Here is a 22,813-nt window from a genome sequence, read left to right on the forward strand (position 1 = left end):
CGGATTTGGTTGAAATACCACGTCTTTGCAACACCGGTCAAGTAGAATGCGACGTGCCTCAATTTCTGGGTGTCGTTCCACTTATTGCAAGAACTCACGCAGTCATAGTGGTCGATCTAATCATCAACGTCATCACTGCGGAGTCACGCAAAAACAGGGGGATCGCATTGAGCGCTCGTCACAGTCCAAGAGGACACCGCAGGCGGAGCTGTCTGTGTGGTAGGGTTAGAGGTGCCGGAAGAGCCGGGTTGGAAGTGTCCATCGTTGTAGGGGTAGGTGGGCACAGGCGGGGACCGTAACATAGCTCCAGGGAGGACGGGAACGCGAGAGGACGTCGGGGTCTTGACGTACCTCCACCACTTTATAAGACCGAGACCGACCAAGCTGTCAAGCGCTCTTTATTCCAAAAAAGGGAACGCCCCAGCTCATGCGCAAAGAAGTAGAAGAACAGGGAAGATGATGATGGCTATGTACAAATGAAAACGACGAAGTATGTTAATAGTGCTTACACTATGTTTTAATCTGCGCTGTAATGCGAATGTACAAACAAACAAAAAATTTTAAGCATAGCATGTCCTTTCGCATGGTAATTGTATAACGTACAAACTATGTTGTTAATTTGTATTTCTTACATCTTACTCACTCGTTCTTTTGCTATATTTACTTTTTTTTCCTACACTGAATTATAATGTATGCCGCACGCGTTAAGAAGCAAAAGCTTCTGTCAGGCCACATGGCCTTTAGCTCTTTAGCTCTTCTTTCTGTAACAAAGAAAGAAAAATAAACTTCAAACTTGCATATAGCACTGCAAAGCGCCCAACACTCCTTCACGCTGACTGCTAGCATGGTAAAGTAAATCGAGGCACTGTCTGAGTTGCACCTACCGCGGTGGCTGTAGGAGCTGCACTGGCTGAGTGAAGGCACCTGCAAGGTAACCTCACCATCAAGACTGGCTGCAGACGATGGCTGAGTGTAGGGCACATCTGCTGTACGAACCCCACACTCACTCAAGGGACGTGCCCCTCCGACCTGGAGAAAAATATTATCTATTAGTATTATTATAATACTAATAGATACATTCACACAGCTACTGTCCAGCACAAAAGACTCGATCAACAGTTATGACTGCTTGCTTGAAATTAAGCTTGTAGTATCCGTATGTAAGAGGCTTCACAAAACTTTATTGAGAAACTTCAACAAGTTCAAATTATGGGGCTTAAAGTCCCTAAATTGCAAAGTGGGTTACACAAGATGTCATAGTAGGGGAAGTTCTGGAATAATTAAAACAACCTGGGGTTTTTTTTTTACATCGATGAAAATCTTAGTAGGTGAGTGTTTCTGTATTTCACCCCCATAGGAATGCAGCTGCCATGGCCGGGAACAAACCTGTGACCTCATATTCAGCAGCAGAACAACATAGCCACTGAATTGGGTCAGAAGGACAATAATAGGATGCTCTGCAAATAAAAATGAATTAAAAGCCTTTAAGAACGTAACTTACACATCCGTTTCCAAATAATTTTACCTGGATGGCCCTCTGTTTACATATATACTAAGATCTTTGCCTGGCATACTTGACATAATTTCAACCTGATGTGATTACATCAGACCCTTGACTTCATCTGGGAAAAATGTTTCTATCCTGTTTTCAATTGTGCTTCTTGAAAACAATAGAAAGCATCATAAAACTATTTCTGTCAAGTCACTGTACCTAACAATTTCCTCCATGCTACTTTGAACCAAACAAGAAGAAAGGGGGTTAACCGAGGGGCCCGATTTTTATTAGTCATATCATAAGAAGCCAACAAACACCGACACCAAGGATAACATAGGGGAAATTACTTGTGCCTAATAAATGGAATAATGAAACGATAAATTAATGGAAATTAAAGTGGATGAAAAAACAACTTGCCGCAGGTGGGAACCAAACCTACAACCTTCGCATTTCGGTCTCGAATCCGGCTACATTGATGCTTTCAGGTAGCATATGTGGGTTTATTGACCAGTTGCCTTCACACAAAAAGATCACGTTCTCGTGACGCCTGCGGCAAGAAGGACGTTCCACGCCCGCCGCCAAGGTCTGTGAGTGGTGGCACTGGCTAACTCTCCCAAGGTTCTACTAGGACACATAAATACCCAAGAAAGTAGATGGGAAAACAGCGCCGCGGTAGCTCAATTGGTAGAGCATCGCACGCGAAATGCGAAGGTTGTAGGTTCGTTTCCTACCTGCGGCAAGTTGTTTTTTCATCCACTTTAATTTCCATTAATTTATTGTTTCATTATTCCATTTATTAGGCACAAGTAATTTCCCCTATGTTGTCCTTGGTGTCAGTGTTTGTTGGCTTCTTATGATTTGAACCAAACATTGTGAACAAACTATTCCTGCACCAATTTTTTGCACCAATTTTTTATTTTTCTACCTAAATAAATCCTTGCAGTCGGTAGAAAGTGCTTGTCCTGTGTTCTTCAACTGTTGTCTCTTTGTGCTCTTCTAATTATGAATCCAGAGCAACTTGCCCAGTATGAAACTTCGTTTAATATTTTACGTGCGTTTCCACACCTATCCGCATAGCACACAGGCGTGCCCATTATGCTTGTCTGTCATGATCTGCATGGATTCAACGAGCCTCACCAGAGTGTTCCTGACAGTATGCAAAGCTGTGTATGTATTTTAATCTTAGAACTTGGAAATAAAATTCTACTTAGAAAATGCTGATCTCCTGGATTTGATCCCGTGACCTCGTGCTTAGCAGCGCAACGCCATAGCTGCTAAGCCAACCCGGTGGGTAAGTCAATTGTTGCTCGTTCACATATACAAATCTGTAGACGTGCACAGCCTTTGACATTAGAGAGCAAACAACCAATGCCAAGAACCACGTAACAATTCACTACTGCTAGACAGCAGGACATTCAGACTTAGTGTTGTGTATCAATTTGCCACAAATAGTTTACTCCACATCGATGGCATACTGAAAGTATATTAGACACCCACAAACACACTGGTGGGACACAACAAATATATATATATATATATATATATATATATATATATATATATATATATATATACAGTGGAATCTGGATAATACAACTCTCTCAGGACGGCAAAAAAATTAACATAATCCATAATTCGTATCACTCAAAAACGCAACGAATCGGGAGATTAAGGGGGGATGCAGCAATAAAATGGCCAACTTGCTCAAAATTTCCGTAATTTCACTTTTTAGCAGAGTTAAGGCCTTTCTTTATTTTGTGGTGAAATATTTGGAAGAAATGTGCAGGAGAATTTGAGAAAATGGCACTTTTTAGTGTGTTGTCTTCCAAATCGAGAAGAAAATCAGGCATCAGGAGGTGCTATCGTACTACTGATCGCGCGAGCAGGGCTTTTCATTGATGCAGCGCCGCCGTCTTGGTATTGCCGTAAACACTAGATCGGAGATTTTGATAGCCGCAGTGCTGTATTTCTCCATGCAGAAGTAACAGCAACAACAGCAAGTGCAGAAAGGGAAAACTATAGCTTCGTGATTCATTACTGCAGTTATGTGGTGCACAGAGAGCTCCTATTGGCTGATGCAAATTTGAACCACTTATATGTTTGTTTCGCGCACATTTTGTCAGTTGCACACTCTGCGTGTTCCGAAGATGACATTTCAAGGTCTGCCTGGTTATCTCAAGTTTCTATTGTTGCTGCATCTTATCTGCTGCCTGATGGGGATAACGACATGATTTGTGCAATATAAGGAAATCTGTCTGCTTTTCTTTGCGGCAGCAAAGCTACTTGGTATCATGCAGCAAAAACAATGGAAGGCAAGTAATAAGATAAGGCTACCTATGGAAGCGAATGCCTCCAATCTTTGCGGACGTAGCACGACTGATTCGTGCGTGATTGCCGGCTCCTGATAATTACAAGGTGTTTGAAAATGGCCGACAATTTGCATGATACTGCACAAAGCAAAGGGTTATCTTGGGGGGGGGGGGGGGGGGGGGGGGGGAGCGGAGCGGTCATGGCGGAGTGACGTAGGTTGCCCGGGCACCAAGAACGTGACCGGAGGCCTGACAAGGCACAACTGCCACGCTGTGGTCTCCTTGCCAGCTCCACCGGGGTTCATGCAGCAGCTCGATTGTTCATATCACCCATCATGGTGTGAAAGGCCGTTCGCATCATTTGAAACTTAGCATTTTGTAAGCTAATGAACTTGGGCTGGGACTTTTCAAAAATTCATATCATCCCAAAATTTGTATCAGGCGTGATCATATCATTGAGAATGTACTAGACACTTTCGTATCCCGTGGACACAAATTTTGGGTAATGTTTTGATTATATAACTGCTTTTCTTTCTCCAAGGTATTTTCATGAGAATTACTGAACACAGACGCTTCACAGTAGCTATCACTTTTGACAAGAATGTTCAATGGCTGCCCCCCATTAGCAGCAGCTGGTGAATTTCTGTCCAGCCCCTCACTTAGCAGCCATGTTTACGGCAGCACCACACCAAAATGAGGCTTAAAGGGAATCGTTCAGTTAAATGAACACTTAGTTTCGGGGTTACTTCTGACTTGGAAGGAAGTTCGCAGTAAAACTTTCTAGTTTGGTTCAATGATGAAACAATGCCAAGCATGTTTATTATTACTATTATTTTTGCCACGCTTCCACTGCACAACTGCGGCATAGTGGTCATAATACCTGGTTGAAAACCACACTGTCATTGGCTCTATTCCAATAACAGTGCATGTCAGCCATGGCTTTCCACAAGACGCATTCAAAGTTGAACAGCCTCCCACAAATAGCTCATTCAGCAAAATGAAAAAAAAAGAAAAGAAGCTAGCATAAGCTGTGCATTAATTTCTTCTTAACTAGCGTCACTTCTTTTTTCGACATTGTATTCTTTTCTCGATTTGTTTTCTTTCAACATTGTCTTCTTTTTTCGATTTGTCTTCTTTCGACAATACACATGGTGTACACCTCAAGGCACTGAAATCAGTGGTAGCCAATAAAGGAACACAAATACATGCAGCAACACATTCTATCTCTCCTGCCAACCCTGCTGTAAACAAACACCCATACAATAGTAGCAACTCTAGGATTCAAATGCCAAAGGGCACAGTAAGACTATTACAGGTGTCATGCAGAGGAATCCAGATTAAATTTGGCGAGCTCACATTTTTAACGTGCCACCAAAATCTCAGTGCACAAGCATCTTTGCACTTGATCCCTATCAAAGTGTGGCAGTGAATCGTGAATAAAATATGCAGCTTTGTGTTGAGTGGTAGAACAAGAGAGTTCTTGTGTGCTTACAGTGGTTTATAAAGGAATACTGAACACTTAAGCAGTAGTATGACTGTTAGACCTAAAATTCATCACTGTCCCATAATCAGAAAAGCCCCAGTGGCACTTAAGTGACAGTGCTTAACCTTCATGAAAGCAAGGAAGCTAAAATGCAGAAAGAAGGGAAAAAAGAAACATCAAGCAGCAGCACAGCATCGATGAGTGTAAAAGCGTACCAGTACATAAAAAAAAACAAAGCACTTAGCTATAGTAAGCTAAACGCACAACAGTTAACATAAATACATAAATTCAGTTTCAAATTATGCAAGCCATCAGAAACCTCTTGGTTATGAAGTACTTTTTAGCACAGAAAATTTATACACTGTTCATAATGGAACGTTAAACATTAAAGAAAAATTCTGTCCAGCTGAAACAAATCATCGAGGGCAAGAAAGAATCAATGGTGGCAGTCTACAGAGTCTTTGCTCTTGCGGTTGGAACTGCAATGAGTAGCATAATTTCCATGGATTACATATAATAAAGCCTTACATCTCCTATGAAGCCATGATGCCCAAAGTGCAACTGTGACATGCTCTCAACCGAGCCTGTCCCATCTGGTGTAGTTCCACCCAGCCGGGTGCCAGTCGGGTGGCGAGGTTTTGCACTCAGGAAGATCACAGAGTCACTGTTGAGCAAGTGGAGTAAATGCATGAAGAAACTGAATATGCTCATTTGCCAAAAAAACAAAAAGAAATAAATAATAATAAAAGGATGAACATGCTTTCTAATGGTACATTCAACTGGTCATTTTCAAGTGCTCCAGAGTGCTCTGGTGGCGTGCGTTACAACTGTCGACCTGAAAAGTGCTCGGAACACATTTGGCTTGTTCTTCGTTCAGAGCAGTGTGCTACAGCTCAGAGCACTCGGAGGCGCTCTCCCATTCAACCTAAGAGCAAGATCTAGAAATGGTTGAGTTTGGTCGCACGGCTTTTACAGCTTCCATTGTTGTCGTGGCCACTGCCATGGCGACATGCATGGCGGTGCCTCGGTGCCTGCGCACTTTGTTTGTTTACAACAGAAGACATTCTGGCATGTTTCCTCTTCCGGCCTCTATGATTGTTCTGGTGAGCAGCTGAACATCTGGCTCAGTCACGCTTTCTCTAGCTCCAATCAAAAGTAAGCTCAATGTCACTGCAATACGAGCCAGAGCGCCAAAGAGACCAGCTGAATGTACCATAAGATAATGAACTGAAGTATGACAAGATCATCCCAACACATAAATGCCAAACTTCCTAAACATAGCATTGAAGAAGAGTTTCAGATTAGCATGCTGTACAGCCTTTGTCAAAAGTATATGGGCTACTCTGCGCTTTCCCCATATATGATGTCCAGCTGTGTGGTACCGTTTCCGGGGTGTTCCTAACCCCTACACCTCTGGATGGTGAGTATGAGGGTTTTTTCTAATTCTGAGAGGATTGAAACTTGTTGCATACTACAGCCTTAAACAGCCTTCCAGTTGCACACAACGTAGCTCGTATACTTTCGACAAAGCTTGTAAATCTTCAAGATCCATGCTCAGCTCTCGCAGCACATCACACATCATCCATCATGACTGTGTATTGTAGCAGACTGCACATCAGCCACACTAAGACACTAACAACATTATTCTGTAATGGGAATACAAAGGAATACAATGGGAGTCCCTTTTTACCGAACAGATTGTTAAAATAAGTATGTTTTATACACCAATGTGACTTATGCACCAACTTTTTCTTTGGAAACCTGCTTAGAAGAGGGCTGCAGCTTATGCAAAGATGCAGCATATACACCAGAAGATATGGTAAATCAAAATAGAACACACCTTACCAGCAAAAACACAGCAAAACAATGACTAATGTAAAATGCTTCTCTAGTGTTTGCCACTGACATGACACAGTACTTAGTGCAAAATATGAACACTTTACTAAGTTTGTGACCCAAGTGTGCGCATTACAAGATAACATGCTTTATTTGTAGCAACATGATAATGTTGATGTGCAAGCAAGCCTGTGAAGTGAACTGGACAGTACCCGACAAGTATACTGCGGGATTAATTTCAGAACATTCACAGAACTATAATGTAATGGTGCATAAATTTGACTAAGGAGTTAGGCATTATGCATCAGATGTGTACACAAATACATGGAGAAATATTTATTCATTCCTCGCAAACAGAATAAAGCTAAGCTGATCATGCTGTAACAAGCCTCTGCACAAGTTTTCCCTTGAACTCTCATTTAAATATTCAGATGGACCTTATTTATTAAACGGGCCCAAAACCACCCTTTTGGCTTGTTGAAAGAACACAGTCCGCTAATAGCATACACTGCTGTGAACATCTCATCCAAATTTTGGAGTCGTGCGCGGCGCATGCATCGTGGAAGCAGAGGGCGAAGTCACCTTTCTCTCAAACGTCGTTTCAACAGAAGCCTGCTCTTCACTCTTTTCTGGGTGTTTTATTTTGTAATATAGCAGATTCTCATATGCGGCTACTATTGGCCAATAGCAGACAGCAATCAAGAAGGGTGTTTCGATCAGTGCCCTTCTGTTTATTTATTGACACCATTTAATGAATAGGCTGAAGTAGTGACAATCTGCTTTAGAATTTTGATAATAATTACGTACTACCGAAAGAAGCTGACTATCGTGTGCTTACGCTTGACCGCGGGCGCCCACGTAGGAATTAAGCTTTGGCCAACCTGCTCGTCAAAGTCGTAGCCATTGCATCTTGCTCATTTCAACTAGTTTTGAACCCTCAAATAGCCTCGAATCATGTGAAACTTAAGGTCACACCACATGCACATATGCTTTCCAGTGCATGCTCACTCCTGGCCGCTGCTCAATAGATGCCCTGGAAGACTTTGCCTTATAATGAGCTATTGACAGCACTTCAAAATGTACAAGTTGGATGTGGCTACTATCTGTCGGTCAAACTGGTACAGGACAAAGCTAGTCCGCACCATGTAGCACAGCCAGACAGGAGCATATGAGTGCTAGCGCGCACTAAAGCCATGTCGTGTACAAAGCAGACGCAGCAGTTGGATGCATCTGTAATCTGCTATGTAGTGTAGATACCGCGGCTCCTGTGGGGTGCCACGACGAGTCCACTGCCTGAGCACAATGCGGCTTGCTGCGGGCAATCACATTTGGCACGTCATAGGTGCCAAGATAAGCAATAGTGGTACTATGTGAACAACCAAAATCAAATTTGAACTGTGCACCACAGTGATGTTCAATAGGCAGAGAGCTGTGGGCACACCCTGCTCTGCCGTAAGCTTCCCAGCACAAACCATTGAAGAAGGAGTGGCAGCACCTCGAATGGTGCTCGACTGCCAATAACTCCGCTTCTGCTGAACACATCGAAGACCTTTTTACCGAAGAGTATTCCTGAAATAGTCTAAAAATGCATTTCTCAACTTCAATAAAAAGTGCTTCAGGGCCCCTTTAACCACTGTTCACATCATTCACTAGGGGAACTTTTCTTGTGCATCATGGGATGCTTGTAAACTGAGCACACTTTCATTTGACATCTCTACATGACATGAAATGTCCACCTGAGCAAGCTGCTTGTGACAAAACTGAATGCACCAAACCTTCAGATATTCACTATAGGTAGCAAGTCAACTCAAACTTTATGTCAGTGTTTTTGAACACCATAGCATACTTTTTTTTTACCTTTTGATGCCTCCAGCTGTGCAGGAAGTTGACACTTAGTGATGTGATAATAATAAAAGCAATTTACATCCCAATCAGATGGGCAAATTTAGTGACAAATTTCGGGCAATTTTAGGAAAGGTTTAGCCACACTTTCTGGGGCTTGCTGTGTTGCCACAATTTCTGTGTTGGCTTAAAATGAATAGACGTGTTAACAAGAACATAGTATAGTAGACTTGTGTTAACTCGACTTCGGTTAATTTGATCCCGACCGAAGCTCCTGGTCGGCGCCCATGCATTTCTACGGGCCCAAGCTTTTGTTATTTCGATCCTAAAATTGGCCTTCACCAGATAATTCGAATTTGACCAGTCAGAATGTATGCTCCTGACACATACAGTGATCCCGATAGCGACCCCTTCATACACAACCTGTCACAGAGCACCTTAGGGGACAGCGAATGCGTAGAGCGCACATCACCCCTCATCACAAACACCTATTTTCAGCCCGCTCTAGGAATATTTTCAAGCAATAATCGTAGCTCACAATGTCTGATTACGGTATTTACCCGATTCTAAGGCATGCCTTTCATTTTTTTGAAGAACATTGGGCCGAAAATTGCCTACATGGTGCAATTGGGAACGAAACCAAAACCCCCTCCACAATGATCGTATGCTTCACCATTCATTTAAAAAAAAAAAACTTGTCGCAAAGCTGACTTTAGGAAACCAGCCACCTTATTGCAACAATTTTTCTTGATAAAAAATCGGGTGCGTGTTAGACTTGTAGTCTGTTTAGGAGCTTTAATGTCATTCCTTCATTAGTTTTCTACTTTGGATACTTAGAAAGCGGTCGCAGGTTTGATTCGGGGGTGTGCTATAATTGGCAAAATACTGCCAAATGAATCAGCAATGCGTTTTGGCATTTTTTTTGCTTCTTGTTTAATTCAACCAGATAATTCGATCAATTTCGCCAGTCCCATCCGGCTCGAATTAACGGAAGTTAACTGTATTTCTGTTTTTTATTGCAAAGACTCTTGTAAATAACCATTCTTCTTCTTAATAAAAGAGTAATCATTTATAGAAATCTATGATACTTATAGAATCGCACCAGGGACCTTAGGGGATTTTTTCAAACGATACAGAATTTTAAAGATTACCTGTGGCAGGTAGCGTCATTCTCATGGTAATTTGGCTGTTGAGATGCACTACTCAATGATACAGACCTTACTTGCACGAGAAATTGCAATGCGTAATTCACTAATTAACAAAAAAGCATTAATCAACTTTTTACCCAATTACTTAATTGCACAGATTGCAATTTACAAATTTAATCCGATGAGTTCACGAGGCACAATCCACTTGGATCAAATTTTCAGGATGACACCAGTTACGAGATATTCATTCCAAAAGTGTGCAACGAAATATGAGGGCATTCCAGTTACCTTTGTACCTCGATGCATAAAATGGCAGTTTGTTATAAAAGTAAGTGGAACACAAGTGCATTTTTGCTGAAAGTTCAATGGTGCATATCTCGGAACCTATGCGATCCTCAGAATTTGTCCCAAGTGAATATGCCTTGCAAACTCATCCACTACAATACGTAAATTGCAATGCGTACTGTAAAGTAATTAATTAAAAAGTTAATTAGTGAATTTTGATTATTTACTGGGGAAAGCAGCTAGGCGAAGAAATGGAACTACTGGACGACAAAGACCAACAAGGACGAGCGGTACTTCCAACTAAGGTCAGCCGTCATTGTCCCCATCGGACAAGGAATTGAGCTTCTTGGAAAGCACCAGTGCACGCATAAGGCGATAGATAGCACTGCTCTTTAGCATATTGTGACTTGTGTCATTCCTTTGATAAACAAGCCTGTTTATTTATTTATTTATTTCTGTATTTTTGTAGACTACTTGTTTCCATGTTTTTCCACAATAAACCTTATCTGAAAGAAGCACTCGTCCATGTTTGTCTCATCATCCAGTAGTTCTTCTGCTTCACGCTACCACTCTCCTGAGTAATTATGACATACCGACTAGCCGAAAACCGCTTCCCTTATTTTGTTATTTAGCCGATTATGCATTTCGATTTCTTGTATGAGTATAATGTCTGCCGCTTCAAGTAGTCCAGCTCAAGGACTACAATTACACTATCTGCCACAAACAATTTTGAAAAATTCTGTATGGTCTAGAAACAACAGACACTCTGTATAAGCCACGATTAAGCCCTATGGCTTCATAGATCGTCATTTTCACCAATTCCAAAGGACACTTCATTTTGTCCTCTAGCACCATGCGGCCAAAGTGACACTCAGCAAAGCACTGTTCACTCACTCAAAGTGCCACTATGATGAGGCAAATTTAGTGGGTGATGAGGGCACCAGAACAATACAATGCAGTTTACTATCATACGAGCATCCACTATTTACTGATTCACTAGCAGACCTCACCTCTGCACCATACTTGCGGGTGGTGGTCTTGATACACTGCTGCTGCGACTCAGGTTCTCCACAACTGAAACAAGAGAAAAAAGGAGCAATGATGTTACGCAGCAGTGAAGAAGGAGAAACTCAAGTATTGCACTTTAGTTCGTGTGAAACAGCCGTAAGATCTAACTAGAAAGGCATGTGTTCACAAAAGACATGACTAACACGGCAAATTAGGTGCATCCATTTCTTGTACTATACCTTAAGTTCCAGAAAAAAATTCATTAAATTTAGTAAACTCTTGACACTCAAACTTAGATGTAATTCAAAGTTCTGGTTAGCTCAAAGAAATCTCAAAATTTAGGTCAGGCTGGCTTGTTCTTCAAATGCATACTGAAGATGCCAAATTCAAGCAAACCTTTTTATAATGTTGATTAATTCAAACTTTATGGAATCCCAGGTAGTTAAATTTCATGAGAAACTGCAGACAGTTATAACAAATACCTACCTGCTGCTAGGCTAGTTGGTTCATACTTATTATGGTGTGCTAAAACACGAATTAAAGCAAGAAATTACTACAAGGACAGGAAAAAGCATTGTGCCACTCTTTCCTGTCACTGTCGTTTTTCACTTTAGCTCGCTTCTTAACATTTCATTATTAGACAGCTATAAGGCAGGCATAGCCCACATATAATAACAATGATGATGGGTCCAAGCCGTTCGTGCCAGGTGATCGTAGTTCGCTGGACCCATGCAAAAAAAAAAAAATAAGAAAAACTTAAAAAAAAAAACTACTGCCAGGCCACTAATACGATGAGCACAAATTAATTTATTCTATATACGATTAAATGCTCCAACAATATAGAGGGGAGTAGGTTACAGAGTACTGAACAACAATGGCAAAAATATGGCAAGTTATACAAGAAATATAATTGAGAACAAACGATTCATACAAAGAACTTATCAAAAAATAGAAAAAAAATCAGACAGACATAAAGCAACAAACAAATCAAAGAGAAAAAAGAAAAAAGCATATACCATCGAACCCACTTATAATGACAAAGGTTTTAACAATATATCAGTTATAACAATGAGAAGCTGCTGCACCGTAGACTTTTGTTTGTTTTCCATGGTGAAATAACCTGCTTACTACAATGCCCCGATGCCACATTATCGGTTATAAGTATGAAGTCTGGCTGCTGGGTGTCCGAGCCGAAAGGTAGTGAAATGCAAAATCCTTGAAAAGAAAAAAAAAAGAGAAATTCGAGCCGCTGCACAATGGGCCGCTGCTCCAACAGCTGCCGCGCACTCATTTTCCAGCCATCTCCACGCGGCTCTCTTCTGTCGCCCTTTCACCCCTCCGAACACAAATAGGCTGCGCCCATAGCCCTACGCCGCCCCACCTTCCGAAACACAAATGGACTGCGCCAACTGCGCCGCAAGCACATTGCTTGCATGTTGCTCGCTGGCTCCTCATTCAGTGCAGTTCTGCAAACAGCTTAATCACTCGTGTTCATTTTTGTTGGTTGTGTCGAAGTCGTTCCTGGCCACGCGGTTTCTCAACTTCGCTTTTACCACGCAATTGTAAGTTCCCTGCTCCATGCAGTGCAATAATATTTGACTCACATTTGACTCACACATTACTTACTTAGTTTTCTTACTACGTTCAAAAAGCTTTTCAGGGCCCCTTTCAGGTTTCACAGAGGGAGGCACAAAACTTCTTTATGAGTACATTACTGTATACAGGGTCCATTACGAAAGTAATGCACATTTTCTGAGAAAAATAGATTTATTGACCGGACCTGTACAAATGGTTAAAATTTTTCAATATACCCTCTATTTCTCTGCATCAATACACTTGCGGAGGCATGTCTGCCACGCCTGGAAGGCACCCTGAAAGTCCTCGATGGGAATGTCCCTCAGGAAAGCTGTAACATGCTTTTGGATGTTTTCCACGGTCTCCCAATGCTTTCCTTTCAGTGCTCTCTTCAGTTGGGGAAACAAAAGAAAGTCGCACGGACCCAAGTCGGGACTGTAAGGGGATGGGGGACCACCAGGATGTTGCTCCGGGCCAGGAAGTTGGTAACGATAAAGGACGTGTGGCTGGGGGCACTGTTATGGCGGAGCTTGACTGTGTCTTTGATGTCAGATCTCACACGTGCAAAACGGCGTTTCAATCTCTTGAGCACCTCCAGGCAAAAGGCTGAGTTGACAGTTTCTCCCTGCCGTACAAACTCAAAATGGACGATTCCTCAGGAATCAAAGAAGACAATGAGCATCGTTTTGATGCGAGACTTGCTCATTCGCGCTTTCTTGGGTCGGGGGGATGATTTTGTGTGCCACTCGCTGCTTTGCCTTTTCAATTCAGGGTCGTACTTAAACATCCAGGATTCGTCTCCGGTTACGACAGAGTTAAGAAAGTCCGGCTCATTTTGAATCAAATCCAACAATTCTTGACAGCGCAAAACTCAAAGTTCTTTCTGATATTCTGTCAACACTTTTGGCACAAGCTTCGTGCAGACCTTGTGCATTTGCAGATCCTCGGTCATTATCCCAAGTACCCCAAATGTGGACATGTGTAGGGTGTCACCAATTTGCTGGATGCTCAATCGACGGTCGGAACACAAAACTTCGCACACACAATCCACGTTTTCGTCGGTTCTGGTCGTTGTTGGGCGTCCAGAACGGGGTTCGTCGGCGACCTCCTTCCGGCCCTTCCTGAACACCCTGTGCAATCCCCCGGAATGTGACCTTGAAATGTAGTCGTCCTTGAAGGCCTCTTGAAGTATTTGGAATGCTTTGGTTGCATTCTTTCCAAGCTCCACACAAAACTTGATAGCGTATCACTGTTCAAGCGAATGCTCCATTGCGCCGTGTTATCCGCTCACACTGCTCAGAGTAAACTGGCGACCGGCTGCGTTGGCAGGGCAGAAAACTCCCCACATTTTCCGACCGGTTTTACTACGCTGCCATGGATAGTCACGTCATAAAAAAATCATGTGCATTACTTTCATAATAAACCCTGTACGACCACGTATACAGTAAACATACATTAACTCGAGCTCTGACATCTCTCAATATCACTTAAGTCGAATTTTCTTTTCCTGCCGTGATCACAACCCATGTGTTTTTCACCTCTTATCTCGAAATGTTTTTACGACAGTCTTTGAATATATCGAAATCTTGACTTCAAGAATGCCTCGGAAAAGGCAACAGGGCAGCGTCGCTTGCACTCGGTTTTTACCAAGGAAGTTAAAGAAAAACTGCTGGAGTGGAAGTCGCCTACACCGGTCTATGGGCTCGGGTGAAACCCACGGCGGGGGGCAAGAACCGGACTGCCAAGAGCTTCGCAGCGCTATTCACTGACTTTTCCAGCAGTATTTAATTGCTTAAAGACTCTTAAAGTTCTAATGCAACACTGTGGGCTATGAGGCGGCATATTGGAGGTCTCCCGTTCGCAGATATACGAGTACTGGGGCATTTTTCCATTTCATCGGCATCAATATGCAGCTGCCACAAAGTAGAAAAAAAAATCATGCAATAATTAGCATTTATTCACCTTCTTTAATTTAGTGCAGAAATTCATCAATCATGAAAGCTGTCACAACAAAAAGCAATTAAAAACTGAACATCTAGCATGAGAAGTTAAATTATGGGGTTTTACGTGCTAAAACCACTTTCTGATTACGAGGCACGCCATAGTGGAGGACTCCGGAAATTTTGACCATCTGGGTTTCTTTAATGTGCACCTAAACCTAAGTACACAGGTGGTTTCACATTTTGCCCCCATCGAAGTACGGCCGCCGCGGCCGGGATTCGATCCTGCGACCTCGTGCTCAGCAGCCCAACACCATAGCCAATGAGCAACCACGGCGGGTTAGCATGAGAAGTAGCAGTGCATGCAACACACATAAATATTCATTATAATCTTCATTTTCATCACATGTTGCCGATGATTTAGCATCCTCATTGCATGGAGGGTCTCTGAACATTCGTGGCGGCCTTTTAGCCTGAAATATAAAATTTTCCTTTATTCTTGAGCAGGGCAATGGTAATCTGCTAAATGGGAAGGATAATGCTAACATGTCACCTGCTTGTACGCTAACTTTCCTAAAAACACCCGAGCGCGCTAGCACATTTTGGGATCCGCACAGCACGCCACATGACAACATACGACGACTCGAAACACATAAGCTGAGGCGACTGGCGTGCTCTTGCCCACCACAAGATGGCGATGCAGTGGCTTCACTTGAAGGGCGTTCTATACACTCCAGCAGTATTTGGCCTTCTTGGTTTTTAACCGGCGGCAGCTCGCTAGCCGAGCCAGACACTGCGCCGTGCTCTCCCACTTATCTTTCCCCCTTCTATCCATCGCCACTCACGCGATCTTCCTGTTTTTTTTTTCCCCCTGTAATTTAGGACGCTATTAGTGATGCATCAATGGGGTCACAACATATTAGTCGTGACCTTGGGCAAGATGATCGGCACTTTTGAGCAAGTGTGATCAGCTCAAGCATTGCACCCGAAAGAAGACGGCATGCGAGCCCACAGTGTTTCAGCAAGATCATGGCTTGATAAAGACGCTCGCTATGCTAACGGCGTGACAATTGCGCTGTTACGCACTTTCGGTTTTCGAAGTCAAACTGTTCGGATTTCATTACAATGCAGAAAGCAGCACTGTCAGCTTTTTCGGTGTCTGAAAACTGTTATGCTTGGATGATTGGCTTCAAATATTGTATTAGAATCAATCATCTTGACTGTGCCAAGCACGCTGCCTTGGCCCAGTGCCATGGTAATGCCGTAGCCCATAGTCACCAATGTCTCTGATGGCGATGCATGCAAAAGTGACCGAAAATATTACTAGCGGTATTTTGGAAAGTCTCCATGTGCCCCACGCGTGGCCAGAGGGCTTCAATTTTTGTGATATCGCTGGTCTCGAAACTCCACTTACCTCAAAATTTTATCCGGCTTGGACAGCTTCGAGTTAAGGGGGGTTTACTATAGTTTTGTACCAGAGCATATTTATTACATAGTGCATAACTTAAACCGAAATTTCAGTTTGAATTATGCACTACGTAATAAATATGCTCTGGAACGAAATTGCAGTAAACTCCCGTTAACTCGAAGCTGTTAAAACCAGATAAAATTTCAAGGCCAATTGTAAAAGGTTAACAGCATGACTCATAACATGCAGATGTCACAAGCACTGCTGTGAATGCACATTAGCTACTAATTGAGCTATAGTGGTGGCTGTCCTTTTGTCAACATTCATAAGTCTTAATCCCAGTGAATACATAAGCTAGCCTTTAGAGCATAAGCATTACAATGCATCACTCCTTGCCGAGGCAGCAATAATTTTGGTTCAAAAGATCTTTGCGTCCTCTTCATGTTTTCAGAGCTGTTTTCAGAGCCTACTTTCACAGCTTTTAGAGGAAGCAGAAGTGTGCTATAAATGTGGAACTCAACATCAAGCAAATAAACATTCAGTTCACAGCTCTCCACAAGTGCATGGCTTTTTCACACACTTACCATAGGCTTTATCATTAGTGGTTTTTCTTGAACAGCAGTGCCACACCACCACTACAGCCAGGATGATTACAATGAGTCCCACAGCACCTGTCACCGAATAGGCCAGCACAAGAAAAAAACAAAACGAAAAGCTTAACATCTACGACATACTGACCACATTACCTGGATTCAGTGAACATAAAGTGCCTTACCCATCTTTGCAGTTTTCACCTGTTCATGAGAGCAAAAGTAGATTTAAAGAAAGCCTACACTTCTGTCCGTGGCAAAGCAAATAAAGCTTGCTGGAATAACCATTTGCATTCATACAGAACAATTAACTTCAAATAATCAGCACCCAATGCACTAATATGTATATCTAAAATCCAGTTCGCATTCATTTTGTTTTGTTTTCACTGGAAGTATCAAACACTTTTTCATTAACGTCATCATATCTTGTTATTAGGGGATGAATCAATATACTTCCAACACTAAGAAGGGCAGATTCTTTGAAGTATACAATGACTTCCATGCTAAACTAGAAGTAGCTGCGTGCTGCTGCCGTGTAAACTTGTAACATACTATTATGCATACTTTTTTTAAGTTACATAATAGATTTAGGTGCACGTTAAAGAAACCCAGGTGGTCCAAGTTTCCAGAGTCCCCCACTATGGTGTGCCTCATAATCAGATCGTGGTTTTGGCACGCAAAACCCCATAATGTAATGTAATGTTAAGTTACATAAGTTACTATTTATACAGTGCAGAATACACAAACCAAAAGCAACACAGAATAAATGTTACTGGCTGGTGTGGTTGCTTATCAACAAATGCCACATGCCATTAAGGGTGTCACCAGCTACCATTTAAAAAGAAAAAAAAAATCCTCAAATGGATACTTAAGTAACGCAGAGTCTTAGCAGAGAATCGCTTCTTGAAAGCCAGTGAGTACATTGTAACCACTATTATGAATTGTTAAAATTACGAAAAATGGCACTCAGCTAGCAAGCTGCCATTCATTATTTAGAGATAATATTCATTTTAATAATCATCACAGTAAAATGAGGCCAGAGTAAGCAGGAAGTAGTCAGTTTGGTAAAAAGCAGCCTACATGCACTGGCAATATGGTGCTGTCGATAACCTACTGTGCTTTCTGCACTTAAATGAATGCATATTTGATGTGGAGATGTCAGCAGGCTCTAGATTTTGTGCACCCATGCACATACTACATTATGTAGTTTTCAAATAAAAAGAAAGGAAGCAATAGAAAGCTCACCCATAGCAGCTCCAATTAGGATGGGCAGGTCCCTGGAGTGGCCAGTGACAAAAGAGTCTAGGAACGAGCCACTCTGCTGCTGCGTACCTTGCTGGGCAACAGATCGGTTCTCCTTGTCCATGTACGCCAGCATGGTGACACTTTGCTGCAAGATGATGGGTTGCCGCTTCCCCTCTCCTTTCAACAATGGGCCATCCCATTCTGTTCACATAAAGAACAAGAAGTGCTCCTTTGAAGCAGTGTCAATGATAGAATAGCTGGAAAGTTATTTCACACAGTGCCAGTCTTATAAAGCACATGGTCTGAACTTAAGACTGCACGATTCAAATGCATGGATTATTTCATAAAAGGGAGCGATATAAAGGGCGTGCAACAGTTATTTGAACCTTTGCTGCTTTAACTTTGGAACTTTGAGCACAGTAATTACTCAAGGACCCCCCCTTTGGCAAGCAACATAGACAGGGTGTCCCAACTATCATGCACCAAAATTTAGAAATATGCAAACAGCATGTCGCTGGACAGAACAAAGGTAATATTGTTTTCCGTTGCTTGGAGATACTCAGATTGTTTTTTAATTCTGTTAATTACATAATTAGTTTAATTGGTTACTCAGCATCTCAGATATTATTATTAGATGAAATGTGTCAATGAAAATTGTAGAGCAACATGAAAAACTCCTGATACAGCTTTCTGTTGTTCAATACGTGCTACATAAAAGTGTTTTTCCAAATGTGAAAGAAGTCCATGAATGCATGCAAAATTGCCGTGCAACTGGCCACTCGAGGCACTTTGCGTGTATCACCCTGAACACACACACGTTTTTCCCCACATAGGTTGCCACGCAGCGTAAGCATAGAGGCCCTTTTGGTGGAGATAAAGCAACAGCAACTTGTGAAATTTATTAAACTTTTTTGCTTGTTTCAAGACAGGCAATGATTTAACAAATATGCAAAGCTTCACGTGAGCCTTTATACATCTTTCAGTTAACTTTATGTAGACTTTTATGTACATCAAAGTTTGGGTTAAAGTTTGAGGAATAAGGCTAATTAACTTCTTAAATTTTCGAGCAGACATCAAAGTTTCTTGCCTGAGAAAAGCCAACAAAGGTACGAACTATACGTTCAAAATAATAATAAAAAAGAAGAAGAAAGCTGCAATGAACTTGTTTAGCAGAGACGCACGCCCCTAAAATTTTCTGTCTGGAAAGTTTGGGAAAAGCAAATCAACCGAAACTATTTCGCACATATGGGGTCACGCAACGTTTCGTATAAAGTTGTTGAAGCCCATGTTTCAACTTTTAAACTCCATTTCTTACCTTTTTAACAGCGTTATGTCCACAATAAACACTAGAAATGTTTTCACTAGATTGTTTCTTGTTTCACTACCAGGTAAGGCCTGCCATGGACGAAACAATTTACATGAACACGAAGCGTTTGACATGACTCCCTGCCTTGCAGAGGAGGAACACCTACTCATCGCCTTCATATAATAAAAATTCATTCGTTCATACTATCCGGTACACATATGACCAAAACAGTCCCATTTCCTTCCGACTGTTTCACAACGAAAAAAAGAGAAAGAAATACTGAAGGATTGGACAGGTAGCGAAATGATACGGAGTGAGCGTCTCACAGCGGAGAGGATTTACGAAACGCTGAAGTAATTATCACATTTTAAATCAAAATGTAAAGCAGGTAAACACCTGCTTTACCAATCACAGACACCAAACGCTCAGAGTTGATGCCTTTAAAAGAATAAGCAGCGGAGGAAACAGCACGATCAAAACAAACGCTAAAACGCCCACTTACCGTCGGATAAGAATTATCGCACCTTAAAGATAACACCTTGTTACAGTGTTTCGTGCGCAAAAGAGAGAAACAGGCTAACGCTACGTTCATAGAATTACAAAATAACTCACTAAACTAGCGTCAGCATAAATAGGCAACACAATAAACTTACTTGATTGGGTTTCTGTGACCTCCTTGACAGCCATGCCGATCAGATCCACGTATCTAACGCTGTCTGCTCATTATAGGTTCTCTACTAAAGTTTAGACATTGTAGAATCATTATGAAAGCGATTCCCCGAACGTGCTATTTATTTTACGTTAACTACGTTGATCCAAAGCCATCGTCGTCGTAAATCACGGTGCACTAAACTAATGCAGCCGATCGCCAATACGACGCTGGATTGGATCGACTGCAAATTCAAAAGTACTGTAATATACTGTGATCAAGAACAGAACATAAAAAAGCTTTAAAAAACGATATTTTAAAATGATCAGACTATAACAGGTACTACAAATGTTTTTGCTCCATCTTTATGTGAAAAGAAGGAGGCCGCCGTTCCTGCGACCCGGTCGACGGAGTGGAAAGTGGGGGTAAGCGTTATAGTGCCCTGGTCGTTCGAACGCTTAGGGCCCGAAAGCGTTAGGTTCACCCAAATAGACGCTAAATAATGGTTTGGCTTGGCTCCGTATATTATTTTTAAATAGGTGGCGCTAAAGCGATGAACGCGAATCGGTGCTTCCGTTCTGCCCGTGCGGTATGGTGCGGTCTTCGCTTGTGTCCGTGGCTGTGGAGAAGTGATTGTAGCTGTTTGATGTCGTTAAATGTGAGAGCTTGTGGCGAAGTCATTGAGTATGGCCGTAGTAGTTCTGCCCATGTAGTGTTTTGCGGACTTCACCTGTGCCTGTGACTGATCGTGTTGCCCAATAGCTTTGTGGAAAGCGACGTGGTTTGTGTGGATGTCATCGCAGCGTTTGCCAGCTCCTGGGTGGCCCCTGTGCCAGTTATTGATGGCGTTGCGCAGAAGCTTTGTGGAAGTTGATGTACCTTGTGTGGATTTCGTTGGCGCTTATGACTGCCTTAATTATAGGTGGTCACACTGCCTTTTGAAGCGCGTCCGAGCGCGAGAAACTTCACCGAATTTTTTGTAAACAACGTGGACGTCTCGAAATGTTAACTAGAAATCAACCAGCAGCAACCAAGTCTGTATTTTGTGGTTTTTCGAGCTTATGCTCATGCGAGCAGCAGAAGGACAAAAGATCCGTTACATAATGTCAGTTCCATAAAATTAGCTTTGCCGCAATACAGTCATGTTATGCGGTGAAGCATACGTAATGTATTGCGGTAAAGTATATGAAAAAGTAGGCAGGGACCACTGCGTTATTATGATCATGGCCGTGCGCGAACAAGGAAGAATCACAGTCGAAGCGCATGGCACAAACCTTGCCAATGCTTCAATTGGAAAAAGAAAGAAAACGAATTGGAGTGGGTGATGCCAAAAACAAAGCCTTGACTTTTGTATTATCAAAGCAGTTCCGAGAATAGTCAATCATATTCCAAGCTCCTGCATTATTTATGATTGTTTAAAGTATATGCATATATTGTGCACCAGCCTTAGCACCAATTCTAATGTACTTTAATGATGTAAGTTTAATAACACGTGGCAAATATATAATTTGTGCTGTATGGTGTTGTGCTGTTTATAAACTGCTGCTTTCATGTGGTAATGTGTACATCAATGGCTGGAAGAGTTGATGCATCCTCCTTATAGAACTCATTGAAACCACCTGTCAAGCCATCATTGTTCTTGCGGTTGTACAGCATATTTCACAAACATTGGGATAGTTATATAGAACGAGTAGCTGAGGCTTAACATATCCACATGCATGCACAGGAGTGCGGGAGTCGACCATCTATCTCTCTAACTCAGGTTGAATGTGCATACTTGAGTAACATGTAACACTTGTTGGGTGTCAGGTTTCTTTTATTGTTAGCCTAGTTTGTGTTTTTTCTCCCATTTGTAGGTTTTAGTGTGTGTTGCTGTGTATGTATATAATTGCTTCCAGAGTGGCCTTCTTGTTGCTAATAAATTTAGAGAAGGCAGCGTTCTTCATTTTGTGCATCAGACAGCAAGTGAGCATGTTTCAAAGGATGTTGGATTTTGTTGCCATAAGCAACAAAAAGGCATAAGCATATAGACTGCTTGCTGGAGGTACTCTTTATAGCATTAAGGATATTATCATGCTGATAACTCTGTGCACAATAACTATAAAGATCACATCATGTCTGACATGTCTTCTTGCCACCATGAAATCTTGTCAGATGCACAACACGGGACATACACCACAGATCTTGGCCAGCCATTCTCATTTGTCGTCTCGACCTCCTACCACTGAGCAGACTGGTCCAAGAGACAAAACATGCAACTTTTATCTGATTAAATGTAGTGCATGTTGCACAAAATTAGATGTCAGGTGTTATTGTTGACACAGATACATATCTGTGAGCCTCATAAACTAATGTCAAAAGAAAGAGAGTAATACCCATGAAATGCACTCTTGGTAGCATGGCAGGACCATTCTCTTGCAGAGTTAAATAACAACCATGCAGCAGTATCATGATATCAAGCTGAACAATAATTCACTCCAAGAATAGGTTTCTTCATGCAACATTGCACTGATAGTCTTGAAATACAATACCCATTGCTAACAGAAGGCCTTCCAAATTATGCATGACAGGAGGGCATATTTTAGGAAGCAAGAATGAAAACGGAGCCGGTTAACTATGAAAGTTGTGAATGCAACTCTGCAGAAGTTAGAAAAATGAACCAAATGGAATAGTTTAAAAGTAAGGGGTTTTGAG

General features: G+C 41.9%; 1 protein-coding gene across 2 annotated transcripts in view; it reads right to left on the reverse strand.

The window, feature by feature from the left end:
• The window catches only part of LOC126547679 (uncharacterized), a 39,156-nt gene extending 18,814 nt beyond the window's left edge, over positions 1 to 20,342 (reverse strand). Inside the window, exons 1-6 of one of the 2 annotated variants that reach the window (XM_050195629.3) lie at positions 20,124 to 20,342; positions 18,165 to 18,365; positions 16,914 to 17,000; positions 11,409 to 11,472; positions 5,816 to 5,951; positions 885 to 1,029 (exon numbers count right to left, since the gene is read on the reverse strand). In XM_050195629.3, coding sequence (XP_050051586.1) covers positions 885 to 1,029; positions 5,816 to 5,951; positions 11,409 to 11,472; positions 16,914 to 17,000; positions 18,165 to 18,365; positions 20,124 to 20,157 — 667 coding nt within the window. In that variant the 5' untranslated portion in view covers positions 20,158 to 20,342. Of the gene's footprint in view, positions 1 to 884; positions 1,030 to 5,815; positions 5,952 to 11,408; positions 11,473 to 16,913; positions 17,001 to 18,164; positions 18,366 to 19,479; positions 19,972 to 20,123 lie in introns of those variants that run through there. The other variant, XM_055063121.2, reaches the window with a different exon arrangement.
• Between the last annotated feature and the right edge of the window lie 2,471 nt (positions 20,343 to 22,813).

The sequence above is a fragment of the Dermacentor andersoni genome, chromosome 1 (assembly GCF_023375885.2).
Source record: "Dermacentor andersoni chromosome 1, qqDerAnde1_hic_scaffold, whole genome shotgun sequence".
Classification (NCBI taxonomy): Eukaryota; Metazoa; Arthropoda; class Arachnida; order Ixodida; family Ixodidae; genus Dermacentor; species Dermacentor andersoni.